This window comes from Apis florea, unplaced genomic scaffold, assembly GCF_048593485.1.
Source record: "Apis florea isolate Af1SG1 unplaced genomic scaffold, ASM4859348v1 contig_2350_pilon, whole genome shotgun sequence".
Classification (NCBI taxonomy): domain Eukaryota; kingdom Metazoa; phylum Arthropoda; class Insecta; order Hymenoptera; family Apidae; genus Apis; species Apis florea.
In genome coordinates this window covers 8,316,665-8,330,462 of record NW_028256565.1, presented here as the reverse complement: position 1 = coordinate 8,330,462, position 13,798 = coordinate 8,316,665, and the positions used below count along the sequence as shown (strand labels likewise).

The 13,798-nt window shown below is 28.5% G+C and overlaps 3 protein-coding genes and 1 long non-coding RNA gene across 4 annotated transcripts; 2 read left to right on the top strand and 2 right to left on the bottom strand.

The window, feature by feature from the left end:
- The first annotated feature begins 235 nt into the window (after positions 1 to 235).
- Positions 236 to 2,691, top strand: LOC116414878 (uncharacterized). Its single transcript, XR_004225422.2, has 3 exons — positions 236 to 764; positions 1,884 to 1,959; positions 2,034 to 2,691. It is a non-coding gene; the product is annotated as an uncharacterized LOC116414878 (long non-coding RNA).
- A 1,187-nt stretch (positions 2,692 to 3,878) lies between these two features.
- Positions 3,879 to 9,213, top strand: Rsph4a (Radial spoke head protein 4a). Its single transcript, XM_031918299.2, has 11 exons — positions 3,879 to 4,170; positions 4,782 to 4,971; positions 5,081 to 5,286; positions 5,603 to 5,690; positions 5,923 to 6,162; positions 6,850 to 6,972; positions 7,082 to 7,235; positions 7,436 to 7,578; positions 7,998 to 8,215; positions 8,462 to 8,652; positions 8,746 to 9,213. Exons 1-11 carry the CDS (start codon positions 4,052 to 4,054, stop codon positions 8,802 to 8,804), a joined length of 1,731 nt encoding a protein of 576 aa, XP_031774159.2. The 5' UTR covers positions 3,879 to 4,051; the 3' UTR covers positions 8,805 to 9,213.
- A 219-nt stretch (positions 9,214 to 9,432) lies between these two features.
- On the bottom strand, positions 9,433 to 11,389 carry AIMP3 (aaRS-interacting multifunctional protein 3). The gene is made up of 4 exons (XM_003696451.3): positions 10,240 to 11,389; positions 9,959 to 10,162; positions 9,745 to 9,840; positions 9,433 to 9,656 (listed from the first exon to the last, which is right to left on the bottom strand). The coding sequence occupies exons 1-4, from the start codon at positions 10,321 to 10,323 to the stop codon at positions 9,525 to 9,527; spliced, it is 516 nt and encodes a 171-aa protein (XP_003696499.1). The 5' UTR covers positions 10,324 to 11,389; the 3' UTR covers positions 9,433 to 9,524.
- ras (Inosine-5'-monophosphate dehydrogenase ras) lies at positions 10,529 to 13,766 on the bottom strand. The gene is made up of 2 exons (XM_003696266.4): positions 13,226 to 13,766; positions 10,529 to 12,859 (listed from the first exon to the last, which is right to left on the bottom strand). Exons 1-2 carry the CDS (start codon positions 13,550 to 13,552, stop codon positions 11,615 to 11,617), a joined length of 1,572 nt encoding a protein of 523 aa, XP_003696314.1. The 5' UTR covers positions 13,553 to 13,766; the 3' UTR covers positions 10,529 to 11,614.
- Between the last annotated feature and the right edge of the window lie 32 nt (positions 13,767 to 13,798).

Here is a 13,798-nt window from a genome sequence, read left to right as displayed (position 1 = left end):
AGCTACAGATATTCCATAATATTCCATAATATATTAATATAATATATCTATTAATGTATAATAATGAATGTATTAATATTGCTTTTACTTCAATCCCATTTTCTGTATATTTTATATTTTTCCATAGCATCCTTTAATGGGATCATTCTTATCTAACCTAAATCGCAAAGACAAAACTTTTACACAACGTAATCAACGTATATTGCGATTGAAAAAAAAAAGAGAGAAAAAACGAAAGAATGCACATTAATGTAACGTAATTAGAAACGTGCCTCGTACGTGTTATCGAGCGTGAATTTCATTTCGTCAGGGTTCGATACCGCGCAAAATTCAACGGACGCGATTAGTGGACGAACATTAACGTCCGTTTGTTAATTAATGCACGCTTCGTGCCCGCTGCGAACAATACGCACCGATTCAATTTCGACAGGGGACGAATTAACGGATCGACGACAACGTTCGATCGCGACGTCAACACACACCTTTTATTAATCACACTCCAACCTCTAGTTTTGTTAATTATTACCGGATACGATCGAAATAAACGGAACAACGTCAATGACAGCTGCGCCACCAAGCGTGGGATGAAGGAGAAGCGAGGTCCTGATCGATATTATATAATGAATATCGATCGTTCGAGATATCGATAGTTGTTGATAATAGTTGATGGATTATTATCGAGAGATTATATATCGAGGGAACGAAATATATCTTTGAAAATTGTCACTAGATACTTTGAATATTGCTCGTGATTAAAAATGTCGGTGAGTAATAAAGGTTTATCAATATTTATTAAAATTTTATTATTTGTAATTATTTAGTTGTTGAGTTGGTATTGATTTATTCATAAAAATTTATATTTGAAGGTTATGAAAAGATAAATCTTTTGTATTTGTAAATCAAATGTTACATAACATTTTTTAACACTTTTAGAAATCGACATTTATGATCGATATCTATTGATCATAATAGTTTTTATTGATTTTAGTTTTTTCCTGTTCTCGTATATTTTCTGTAAATAAATATTATACTAGATTCGGTATCTATATTATAAATATTATACAAATAATTGCGTATTCGAATATTTTATCAACTATATTGTATATTATTCCGTTTTATGTAGGAAATATAGGAAATTAATTCTTGTATAAAAAAATTTAACACAAAGATAAAAAAGTTATTTCTTGAAAGCCATTATTAATTATTGACTTTTGTCAACACTTGTTCCACGAAACATATAAAAATTGATAAAAATGTATAAAAATTTATACTTATTTCAACATAACACAATATAAATTATAACCTATAAATGAAATATCATTAAAACTTCAATATTTTTCTTAACATTTAATTTTTTTGAATATCATCTATGCAAATATTGATCAATAATAGTCACATTTCCGTCACATAAATGCTCTGGCAATCACCACCTGTTATATCGTTCGCGAAATTACGAGATCCGGGATTATTAGCGATTCAACCGTCGAAAATTCGCCACGTGCCGTGGTTTCACCCTTCCTCTAGTTGACCGATCCCTCATTGACGAATTCTCCCTGATGACAAATCGCGTCGCACGTGCGACTAACTGATAGCGGCGCGAGTTTCTGTAATCCCCACGATTCCAAACCCATCGATGGCTGATTACCGAACGCGATTGCGTTCAGTTAATTAGTGCGTGGTGATTGTCAAGCTGCAGCCAGGATTTCCTATCAGTTCGAAATTTCGCCCCTATTGATTTTCCTTCAGTGATAAAATTCGTATATTTTTACTGGCAAAAGTTTTAAAGTGCAAATTGAATGACTATTTATCAATTATGATTAAAAATTATTAGATCCTAGTATGTGTGTTGCATTAAAATATAATAATTTTAAATTATTTTTCAGAAGTTATAAAAAGATCACGATCTAGAAAAGGATAAGAAGATTAGTTTGAAACCATCTTATCTAAAATAACTAAAAGGTAATGATAAAAATTTGTTAATAATATCATTGTTTCTTTGTCTTATACTAATGCAAATTATATTTTGAATCTAGGAAAGTTTACAACGAAGCAGAAATGTTATTTTAGTAAATAAACTTCCGGGATAACATTATAAAACGAAGATTGAGGTCATTCTGTTTGTTATATGAAACTAGAAGCTTACTTACACATTCTTTGATCGAATAAAATCAAACTTCCTTTGATAATATGATTGAAAATTGGATATTTGGTGTAAATTATTTTATTTTTTATTTTATATATTTTATAAATCTACATGATTCAACTCATGTTATTTTTAAATAAATAATGTTTTTATTTAATATTTTATTGAAACCAGATCTTTTAAATTTTATTTAGACAAATTTACAAATTCTTCATTGGATTCATCAAAAAAGTATATATAAATTTTATAAAAATAATGAAAGATTTAGTGAAAAGTTTTCCTGAAAAATTTCGAAAACAGAAATATGTAATAGGTTATGTTTCATATTTAGCAAAAAAAAAATACAACGATTGAATTTATGTAACGTTTTAAAAAATCAAGATATTTTATACTATTAACGTTACGATGGTCATTTCTTTATGGTGGATCTCCATCGTCATGGACCGAAGTACGCATGTTTAAAAATGACTTGTCATACGATTAAATTGTATACACATCGAAAGAGAAATTGGTTCAAATAAATAATCCGTCTGGAAGCGTTAAACAAACGAGATCTTGATCGTAAATCCTGGTGGCAGCATATCATTATTTATTTAAATAACAAATATTTTTATAAAGTTCTTCATGTTCGAACTTCAAAAATTCTTTTTCTTGTAACTTTAAGTTTTTTTCTTCTCTGAATTCTCTGAATAACTCTTTCTTGTACAACTATGTCATTATATCATTTCATATTCTATATAATTTTCATTTCACATTATATAATTCTATAATTTTTGTACATAAATTTAGTAATATAACAAATTTCAAAATAAATTTTCTAAAAAATAAATATATCAAAACGAGTTGTATCGTCGATTATCGCACGGTTAAATCATTTTTTCCGTGTGACAGGACACGTTACACACAGCGTGAGGGATGGGCGTCAAAGGAAGCAGCTAGTGACCTCGAGAAGCAACGTTTCTATTTAGGGCAGACGATAGACGATAAACTGTGCTCCAGGATGCAGCCTGATAGAAAGCGGCGCGTGCGATTTTATTCCATTGAGATAGATGGCCATTCATGTCCGCGACACAGTTCATTCTTATATATTTCAACTGCGTTGTTACGGATACGCATTTACATTTCTTGTTATCGATAAGATTTTGATTATTTGCAATGATATTTTTGCGAACAGTTATTATAATTTACGATTAAAAAAAGAAGATATTTGTCATATCTATCACATAATAAATTTCATCGATTCGATGTACTCGTGTCAAAATCACTATGTCAATATTCCATTAGTAAAAGTACATAAGTACCACATACATGCGTATGTATATGCACGTCAACTCAGATGCAAAGCATACGCAATAAACGTGCTAATGATTTTCGTTCCAATGCTAATGTACCTAACGTAAGTACACACGTACACGACAATTTCGATTAATTACCCCCTGACAAATTATTCCTGACACAATTAGCATCGTACAAGCGAATTCCAACGTGCACCACGTTCCGGTATCTTCATTGTGAATAACCTCAACGTTTCAGGAAACAGAAATCAACTAAAGATCAACGTAGTACCGTCTATCTGTAGGTTTAATTAATTTCGTGATGATTACCGACGTTTTCGGTTCGTTAATGTAATTGGGTCATTAGATAACGCTTTCGAAACTGTATCCGTGAGTATGGAACGGATGAATGACGCTGATTATACGCTGAAAATAAACGAAGGCAACAGAGAAAAAAGAAAAAAAATGAATCTCCATTGTCCGGCATCGCGATACATGGGTTGCAAAACGATGACAATACAAGGATAAAACGAGGATTACATTTTTTGCGATAAAAATTTAGAAATTATCATTGCATCAAAAAAGTGTATCGTGAGAGAAATGTATCGGTGGAACAAATAGATCCACGTTCAAGATGGCGTACAGCTATAATATCAAAGAGATACCGCCCGACGATGTTCCCATTGTGGAATACGATATACGACGAGCTAAAAAGTTTCTTCAAAAACACAGTCCAGAATCAGGTGATAGTCTGTAAGTTGACAAATTTGAAATATCGAATCCCTCGATTGAAAATAGTCGGCCGATCGTTAAACCGTGGAATATTGAGAAAAGAGAGAAAAAATAACCTATTTAAGAATGAATTTATTAAAACTTGGAAATGATAATTATTTCTTATTTTTTTCTTATAATTACGTTTCTTTTTTATATCCATGAATAATAAATTTTAAATAATGATATTGGAATGTATTATGATATCTTTTCCATTTCTGATATGTATATCATATGATATATGATATCATTGTATTTTTGCATTTTTTATCATAATTGAATTGACCGTGATACAATTTGTTGAATTGAATTTTATTCCAGAAATTGCACTTAGTAATTGAAATTCAGAAATAGTAATCACGATTTGCAAAGTTCTTTATACGCGCATAGCTATTTGTGGAAAACGTTAACGCGGTTATCAAAGCAGAAATGCCTCAAAATAATAATCATCTACTTTAGTATTCGATTTATTATTAATTACACACAACGATCCGAATAATTTCAAAATATATCCATTATTGTTGCTTCTATGAATTTAAAATAATAATAAGAAATTTTGTCGGATGTATTAATATGAAAATTGAAAATTTCAGATACGATCACTTGACGGAAGTGTTAGCTAAGATACTCACCGAGAGACCGAAAAACGCAGTAGATATTTTTGAGGAATTCAGCAGAAAAGTGAAAGAGGAGAGATTCAGAACCAAGTCCAGTCATCTTCGAGATGTGTACGTTCCACCGACTCAGTTCGAACATGCGAAAAAGATTATCAACTTGTTCAAGGTGCGAACAATCGGAAACAATTAATAATTAAATAGTCATTATTGTATAAATAATAACGCGATTTACCTGAGAAATTTAATCATTGTACACTTTTGTAATGTAATTACAGAAATTAGAGAAATTCTATGAAACTATGGGAGAAAAGATTGAAGAAGATATTGAGGAAGATGAAGATAAAAAAAAGAAAATACCGAATATGTTAGATTTTTTGTTTTATTTTGAGCAGACTGGTATAGGACTACCTCGCAAAGAATTGGTGTTGCTTAATTTGTCTATAAGGGAACTCATGGCTGAAAATCCTATAGAAAATGTCAGGTATATACTAATGATTTTCATTGAAAAGTCTTAAAATAATTCTATTTATATTTGATATAAGTTATACATTTTTTGAATGATGATTTGTATTAAAATTACTTTATTTTATTTTATTAATCTTTAAAGGAATGAATTTATTAAAACCAGAAAAAGAGTTATTCATTTAAAAAAAAACAAAATAATATTTTTTCCAAGTTTTGAATAAATGTGATAAATATATCTTAAGATTTTTGAATAATAATATATATGCAATATAATATATATAAAATTTGTTAGTAGAAAAAATTATTTGAAAATTAATAATTTGATATGATAGATTTTGGGGAAAAATTCTCGGAATTCCGAAAAATTATTACGTAGTGGAAGCAGATTTACAACCAGAGGAACTAAATCTAAGAGTAGAGGTAAGAATAATTCGAAAACGAAAAAGAAAGGAACATCTCTATATTCTTTTTCCGTGATGAATTAAATGAATATTTATTCATTTTGATAATCTTTCAATTGTCTAGAAAATTTTTGTTCAGTAATTTTCTTGAATCGTTAACACAATCGTTAAAACAATACAACACGGAGAAAATGAATTTCAGAGTGAAAGAGAGCAAAAACACATTTTGAATCTCGTCCACGCGTCTGCAGAAAATGGCCGAAGAAGAAGAACAGAAACGTCAAGAGAAGCAAGCGAAAGCGGAAGAAGCGGCAAAAGCCGAAAAACAAGCTATTGAAGACATAGAAAGAGCGGCACAAGAAACGGGGAAAACAGAGGAAGAAGCGGCACCCGAGGGCTTGAAGCTCGTCTTTCCGCCTCTACCTATTCGTATATGGATACCACCACCGGAAGTACCTACAGAAAAACTTGGAACTGGCACAAATACCAAAGTATACTTCATAAAATTTTTTTAATGCAGAATCGAAGATAACAGAAATTAAAAAAGAAGTCATTATCAAAAGAAAGTGAAATTAATCACTTCATAAAAATGAATTTTAAAAAAATTTAATTTTTTAGAAATAAATTTAAATCCAAAATTTTATGAGATTTCGAAACTCTTAAAATTCAAAATGTTCTGTTTTCTTTCTTTTTTTTTTTAAATATTATTTTATGAATTTTATATTATAATTATATAAATATTTTTTATGAATTAATATCTTTGAGAATTAAAATTTTAATAAGTTTCGATTTCTAAAGTGAATTTTAATGATTTTTAATTACATCAAAACAAAATTTTAGAAGGAATTAATTATTAATTAATTTTTTAAAATTCTATAAAATACATAAAAAATAAAAAAAAATAAAAATTAATCTTTCTACTAATTTAATATTGGTAATAGATTCATAAATAAACAGAGAATATAAGGATAGTAATTGCATGTATTACTCTAATAAACGATTTCAGATAACGATATCATTAAACAACATTCAATTAATCGAAGTGAAATTGTATTGCACGTGTCGAAAACATCGACAGCACAAACATTCACGGTGCAATGTTCCATCGAATTAATATGCAACACAAAACACTGGACGTGTTTTCCTGAGCGTGATCCTAGTGGTCGACTTTGTTCCAGGTATATTTTGTATGCAACGAGCCCGGTTTGGACAAGTGGATCGAACTGCCACCGGTTACACCGCAGCAGATAGTAATTGCACGATCCATTGTTCGTTATTGCACAGGAAATTTGGAAACACCGGTAACGTATTCATTTTTTCATAAAAATAGAAAAAAAAAAATAAAAAAAGGAAGGAAATAAAAGAAATATTTTAATTGGAAAACCACGATTATAATTCTTCGTTTTATAGATTCACACTTTCCCACCGTTCCCTGGTACAGAAAAGAATTATCTTCGTGCGCAAATAGCCAGGATTAGCTCGACTACCCAAGTTTCGCCGATTGGGTTCTACACTTTTGGCATAGGGGACGAGGAAGAAGAGGTAATGGAGGAAATGCCAGAAGGTAATACATTATGCTTTTATCTTGAAAAAAAATCAGAGAAGAGAGTACAATGCTATAAATTATTTGAAACGCTCGTTATTATGTTTTATTTATCGAGTAGTTTCTCTTAACCATTCTTAACGCTGGTTTTATTAATCATAAAATCATCATTTTTTTCTTTTAACTTAAGTTTCTTTACGTGCCATTTATTGCATTTAAAGGTGGAGTATTGTCCGAGAACGTGAATTACGATCCGTTACCTATTAAAGAGTTGATAGACCCTTCTATGTCAAACTGGTGTCATCATATGCCCTATATTTTGAAACAAGGTCGTGTTGAATGGTGGAGTCCACGAAAACAAGAAGTGAGTTTAATTAAGTAAAGAAATATTTTTTTTAATTCAACAAGAAAAAATTAGAATCGCAATTTTAATCTTTATTTTTCATGACTAAAAATTAAGTAAGTTTAATCAAATATTCTTAAAAAATGTAAATTTAAAAAAAATGTAGATATAATTTTGAATTATATTTGGATTTTTTCACATTAAACACATACATATATAGTTGTTACTTTTGAATTTCCGAAGAAAAATAAATTTTAATTCTTCAAAGCTATTATAAATGAAATTTTATTTCAAATGAATAATTATCTTAATATGATTTTCTTTGATAAAAAAGTTCTTAAAGCTCAAAACAATTCTTGGATTAAAGATAAATATTCGAATATCAAATATGAATGAGTATTAAATTTAACTAGATTATAGAAAAAATTTCACGAAATTAGGAACTTGAAGAAGAAATAGGTGAAGAAGAAGAGGAGGAAGAAGAAAAAGAAGACAAAGAGGTTGGACCTCCACTTTTGACACCTTTGTCGGAAGATGCTATAATGGATTCGATAATACCGTGGGGTACTTCATTATCTTCCCGTGTCCAACCTGATCAGGCGGTCGCATTAATTAGATCAAACATTTGGCCTGGAGCGTATGCCTTTGCCTCCGGAAGGTGCGTGTATTATAGACCCTATTCAATAATGATTTTCCATTAAGCAGACGTATCTATGATATTTATGTGACCGACGAGTATAAATTCCCCTTGGGATATCGAAGAAACAGCACGGCAAGCTCGAGAGCGAAGGGAAGGTTTTATCGTGGGACGAATCAACCGGGAAAAGAGGAATTATGGCGCGTTAAAGGAAAATTAATGCGCGGGAAATTACGCTAATGTTACTTTAATGGTGTCTCTCTACAGGCGTTGCGCTAACGTGTACATTGGTTGGGGTCACAAATACACGGCGTACAATTACAGCCCTCAGTCCATGCCACCTGTGCAGGATCAGTATAAAATGGGTCCTGAGATTATGGAAATTCAGGATCCTACCTTCGAACAAGAAGAAGCCTTTAGAATTGCTCGTTTGCCGCCTCCACCTGTTATACCGACAGGTAAAATGAATAAAAATAATTATACAAGGCAACTAACATTTTCTCTGTTTTATTTTTTTATTATTTGATTATTTTTATTATTCATTTTCATAGAAGAAGAAGAAGAAGAAGCCATAGAAGAAGAAGAAGAAGAGGAAGAAGAAGACGAATAATATAATAGATAACTGCATTATCAAGGATTTTGGTTTGAATTTGTCAGTAAAATAGACGCGTTTATATATTTTTATAACTTTATCAATATTTAATTATTATTTCTAATCATATTTATCAAAAACTATTATTATAATGTAAATAAGTATTAGATATAAAATATAATATTATATATCATTCATTTAATTTAGTATATCGAAAAGATAATGTATAATTACAGATAGATTGTATCGCAAAAGAGAAGAGAGAATTAGAAAAGACGTGACATCTTACGGAATTTTGTATCACATATTTTAATATATCGATCTCAATCTGTGCGTCTTATGCCATCTAATATGATATAATCGTACTACTTGTATACTTGTATTGCTTTTCAATGGAATTAAAAAATATCAGTTTTAATTTTACAAATTTATGATATCAAAAATTATAAATTATTCAATTGGTTTAAACATAATCGAATCTATTTTTTAAAAAAATATAGAAAAATATCGAAGTGAATATCAATAATGTAAGTCAATAAAAGTGATATAAAAATGATAGTAAAAATAGAATTAACTTTTAGATTTTTATGACTCAAAACTAAAACGTAGCTTATGTTTTACATTTTTCTACTTTTTTAAACTTCTATTTTTATCAATTAGCAAATATTTAATTATTTGTTTTTAATTATTTTAACAATAACATATAATGTCTATGAAATCACTACATCTTCATTTTATTTATAAAAATAAATGTAACAAATCAAAAGAAATTAAATCTAATTGTTGTCTTAATTTTTCTTCTTGTTGCATGTTATCAAACCACCTAGATACATGTACATATTGAGCTTTCTCTTGATGACTTAATTCTCGCTGCAATAAGAAATAGGTCAAAGAGATTAAATTGATCTTTACAATCTACTAAGGATTCCTATGTTCTACTTATTTTACTTTTTATTACCATTATTGAATGTAGAGCATAATATAATGTAATATCAGCAATAGTTTTCTTTGTACCAGTTAAATATGTGTTATCCCTTAGTGCAATATTTAATTCCTATAAAAATAAAATATAGTTTTTTAATTCATGTATTTTTGAAATATATTTTATATAAATCTAATCAAATTAGTATTTATTCTTAATGCAATTATATAAATAATTGGATTTGTGTTACCTGCAAGATTCTTTTCGCATTAGCGGGAGTATCAGCGTAATTGACACAGACAACTGCATATTCTAACCACTGACGTGATAATGCTTTCATTTCATTATCAATACCAAGTATATCAGGATACTTGGAATTTTCAATTAGAAATTGAATTATAGTACTAAACCCTTCTATTTTTTTATTTGATTCCTGTTCCATAGTAACAATTACCTATAAAATGATATAAAAATTAAATTAATTTCATTCTTTAATATAACTTATTTTCATAAAAAATTATTATTATTTACATTTTCTTGCATTTCCAGTGGTAATGGTGAGACATCTAAGTAATTTGAAATTCTTTCTAAACATTCTATGTTACATAAAACCATTGTTTTAAACTTTACACTTTCTCAATCTTCTTGTTTTTTTTACTAGTTGTGGAAATAACTTTTAGGTTATGTTATGTTTAGAAAGAGTACAATACTTTAAGCAACAATGTCGATGGATAAATTCGCATCACGCGAATTATATATATTCAATAATTTACTTTATTGCAAATATTTGTATGGAACATATAATTACATACACGAAATATTTCAACATTAGTTGGGTCTTTATTTCAAATATACAATTTAATTGTAACAGCTGTATAAAATTTGCGACTAACAATAATAGACATCATTTTTTTATTGTATTTTTTTAACATATTTAAAATTACAAATTACAAAATTAATTGACTTAGTTTAAGTACTTAGATCTAAGTCTTCCATCTCAAGAGAGAATTTGTTTTCAGATTATTATCAGAATCAGAAAAATATATTTTTATAAATTACATTAAACTACATAGCAAAGAAATACTAAAATCTATTAAATTATTTTTTTTATATCATGTTACAGTAGGAATGAATAATCAATTAATAAATAATTAATTTTTGATTAAATTTTTTTTCAATAGTGTTCCCATAGTTTGGCATTTAATTTCTGAATATTTTTAATATGAATTATTTTTTTCTTGTTGTATTATAGATTTTTATATATATTACATGTAATTTTCTTTCAATGTCTTTAACCAAATATAATATTAACATGATTTTATGGGAATTTTAATAAAATAAATCAGATAAAGAGACAACAAGAAAAAAATATTACAATATATTTATGTATTTTGTTTAATAATTCAGTCATAGTTATATCAATTAAATTGATTGATTTACACAGAATATGTCATACATGTATATACATGCAATAAATTAAATTGTATTATAGAAATATGAGAATATTTTTTTTTTAAAGTTTTTTATAAAGTTTTATAAAGTAAATTTATATATATAGGATTTTTAAAAATTGATTTCCAATAAAATGCTTTTTTTCTTATAAATGAATTTTTCTTACAAATATATAAAATACATATTTATGTTTCACATGAAAATTTTGTTAAGTATATTATAAAAAATCTTTTAAAATAACTTTTTTCGTATGTAAAATAATCATGAAATAAATTTCATTTGTCTATTATTAAAAAACAATTATAATCTTTTTCATAAAACAATTTTGCATAAGTACATATTTATCCATAAGTAAATATGTGATTTCACATAATCCAAGACATAAAAAAGTTATATGCAATTAAATGCAGGTACTCTTTTTTTTTTGTAAGGTGCTCATTTAATATTTATCTATTTAAAAAAGTCTCTTTTCATATGAAAAAAGACTATGAACATTTCCTTCTTGCTGAGCAGAATGTGTTCTTCTTTCAAATTTTAATTCTCCACTATACATCATAGATCTTAAGGTAGAGAGAGATTTTGCTCCAATGTCTTGACATCCATGTTTAATACCACATAATAGGTAAGGTAAAAACTTTAAAACACTTCCTTTATCAACTATTGAACCACTAACACCTTGAGCTACTTTTAATTTGTCCATCTCATTATGAAAATACCTATCCATTGCTGATCCTTGTGCATCTTTTCTATTCATAGCTTCTAAGGAACCCATACCTCTATATTTTTTTAGACGGACACCATCGCTAAAAAAATATTCACCTGGTGCCTCTGAAGTACCAGCCAATAAAGATCCCATCATAACTGTACTAGCCCCTAAACTTAAGCCTTTAATAATATGCCCAATAGATTGAATACCTCCATCTGCTATAACAGGTACACCAAATTTTCTTGCATATTCTGCAACTTTATATACAGCAGTTGCTTGAGGTCTTCCCACAGCCATAACTTCTTGGGTAATACAAATAGAGCCACAACCCATTCCAACTCTTAGAGCATCAGCTCCAGCTTCTATAAGATTTTTAGCTTGCATAGTTGTTACAGCATTTCCTGCAATTACTTGCAATTCTGGATATTCTGATTTAATATATTTAATCATATCAATCTGATATTTAGAATTGCCTTGAGAAGAATCCAAAACAATTACATCAACACCAGCTACAGCAAGAAGTTGTAATCTCTGTTTGTCAGCATTGCGTGTACCAATAGCAGCACCAACTAATAATTGTTTGTTTTCATCTTTACTAGCATTTGGGTAATTACGATTTTTTTTCAAATCAGTTCTTGCCATTAAAGATACTAATTCTCCCTTTTCATTAACAATTGGAAGTTTTCCTTTTTTAGATTTTTCAAGAATTATATTTGCTTCTTGTAATGTTACACCAGCAGTTGCAGTAATTAAATTTTCTAATTTTGTCATTATTGTTTCTAATTTTATATATTGCTGATTTGTTGTACTTTCCAAAAAATCAATATCTCTGGATGTTACAATGCCTAATAATTTACCCCCAACTTTTCCAGTATTTGTAATAGGAATACCAGAAAAACCATGTTCAGCTTTTACATTTAGAACATCTTTGACTGTATGATTTGGTGATAAAACTACTGGATCTCTAATAAAACCATGTTTATATTTTTTTACCTAAAATCATAAGAGAAAAAATTATATAAAATTAGTAATTTTAAATATAAATTCAAAATTTAAAAATTCAAAAAATTTTTATTTCAATTTTTATTTTTAATATAATAAATATGAAAAAAACGAGATTAATAAAAGTAATTCAATTAACTGTAAAAAATTTTCTACAAAATTTTTAACAGAAAATGAATATTTACTATCAATCTATATATTGTCATTGATAACGATATTACTATTCGATAAATTAGAAACACAAGATCAAATAAAATGTATATTAATAAACGAGCGAATGCATTACAAAATTTTAAGTGCTATAAGTATTATTTCATATTAAACAAATAAAAATATTTAAATAAAAAAGAAATATACCTTATGTACTTCGTTGGCTTGATATTCGGGTGTACAATTGTGATGTATTATGCCAATTCCTCCACATAGAGCCATAGCTATAGCCATGTCGGATTCTGTAACTGTATCCATAGGAGAAGATACCAGCGGTGCTTTGATCATAATTTTCTTTGTCAACGGTGACAATAAATCAACTTCGTCGGCAGTAAAATCAATATAACCCGGTAAAATAATAAAATCATTGTAGGTAAGACCATCACCAGTAGTGAATAATTGTCCTGCTGAAAGTCCATCGTCCGGTAAGGGTACATCTGCCGGTTTTGTGTCACCGATCACATAGTCTGCCATCGTTTTTTTTCAATCGACGATTGTTTGTATTTTATGCCTCCGTAAAAAATTAGTTATATTTTAATTAATATATAACTACCGTATAACGAAGTTATACACACGCTTTTTCAACACAGATGTTAAAAATCGCGGGCTTTGTGTTAAACCGGAGATCTCCAGGCAAAATGACCGAAATCAACGTGCGCACAGTGCATTTATAGTTTACGTGAAACGTGTTTCCCCCTTTCGTCTAATGATGAGTACTAT

Coding starts and splice junctions, on each gene's coding strand:
- Rsph4a (XM_031918299.2), top strand. CDS start 4,052: ATGGCGTACAGCTATAATATCAAAGAGATACCGCCCGACGATGTTCCC. Junction 4,972..5,080: donor AGATTATCAACTTGTTCAAG/GTGCGAACAATC, acceptor ATGTAATTACAG/AAATTAGAGAAATTCTATGA. Junction 8,653..8,745: donor TCCACCTGTTATACCGACAG/GTAAAATGAATA, acceptor TCATTTTCATAG/AAGAAGAAGAAGAAGAAGCC.
- AIMP3 (XM_003696451.3), bottom strand. CDS start 10,323: ATGGTTTTATGTAACATAGAATGTTTAGAAAGAATTTCAAATTACTTA. Junction 9,841..9,958: donor ATGCGAAAAGAATCTTGCAG/GTAACACAAATC, acceptor TTATTTTTATAG/GAATTAAATATTGCACTAAG. Junction 9,657..9,744: donor ATGCTCTACATTCAATAATG/GTAATAAAAAGT, acceptor TTCTTATTGCAG/CGAGAATTAAGTCATCAAGA.
- ras (XM_003696266.4), bottom strand. CDS start 13,552: ATGGCAGACTATGTGATCGGTGACACAAAACCGGCAGATGTACCCTTA. Junction 12,860..13,225: donor AAGCCAACGAAGTACATAAG/GTATATTTCTTT, acceptor TTATGATTTTAG/GTAAAAAAATATAAACATGG.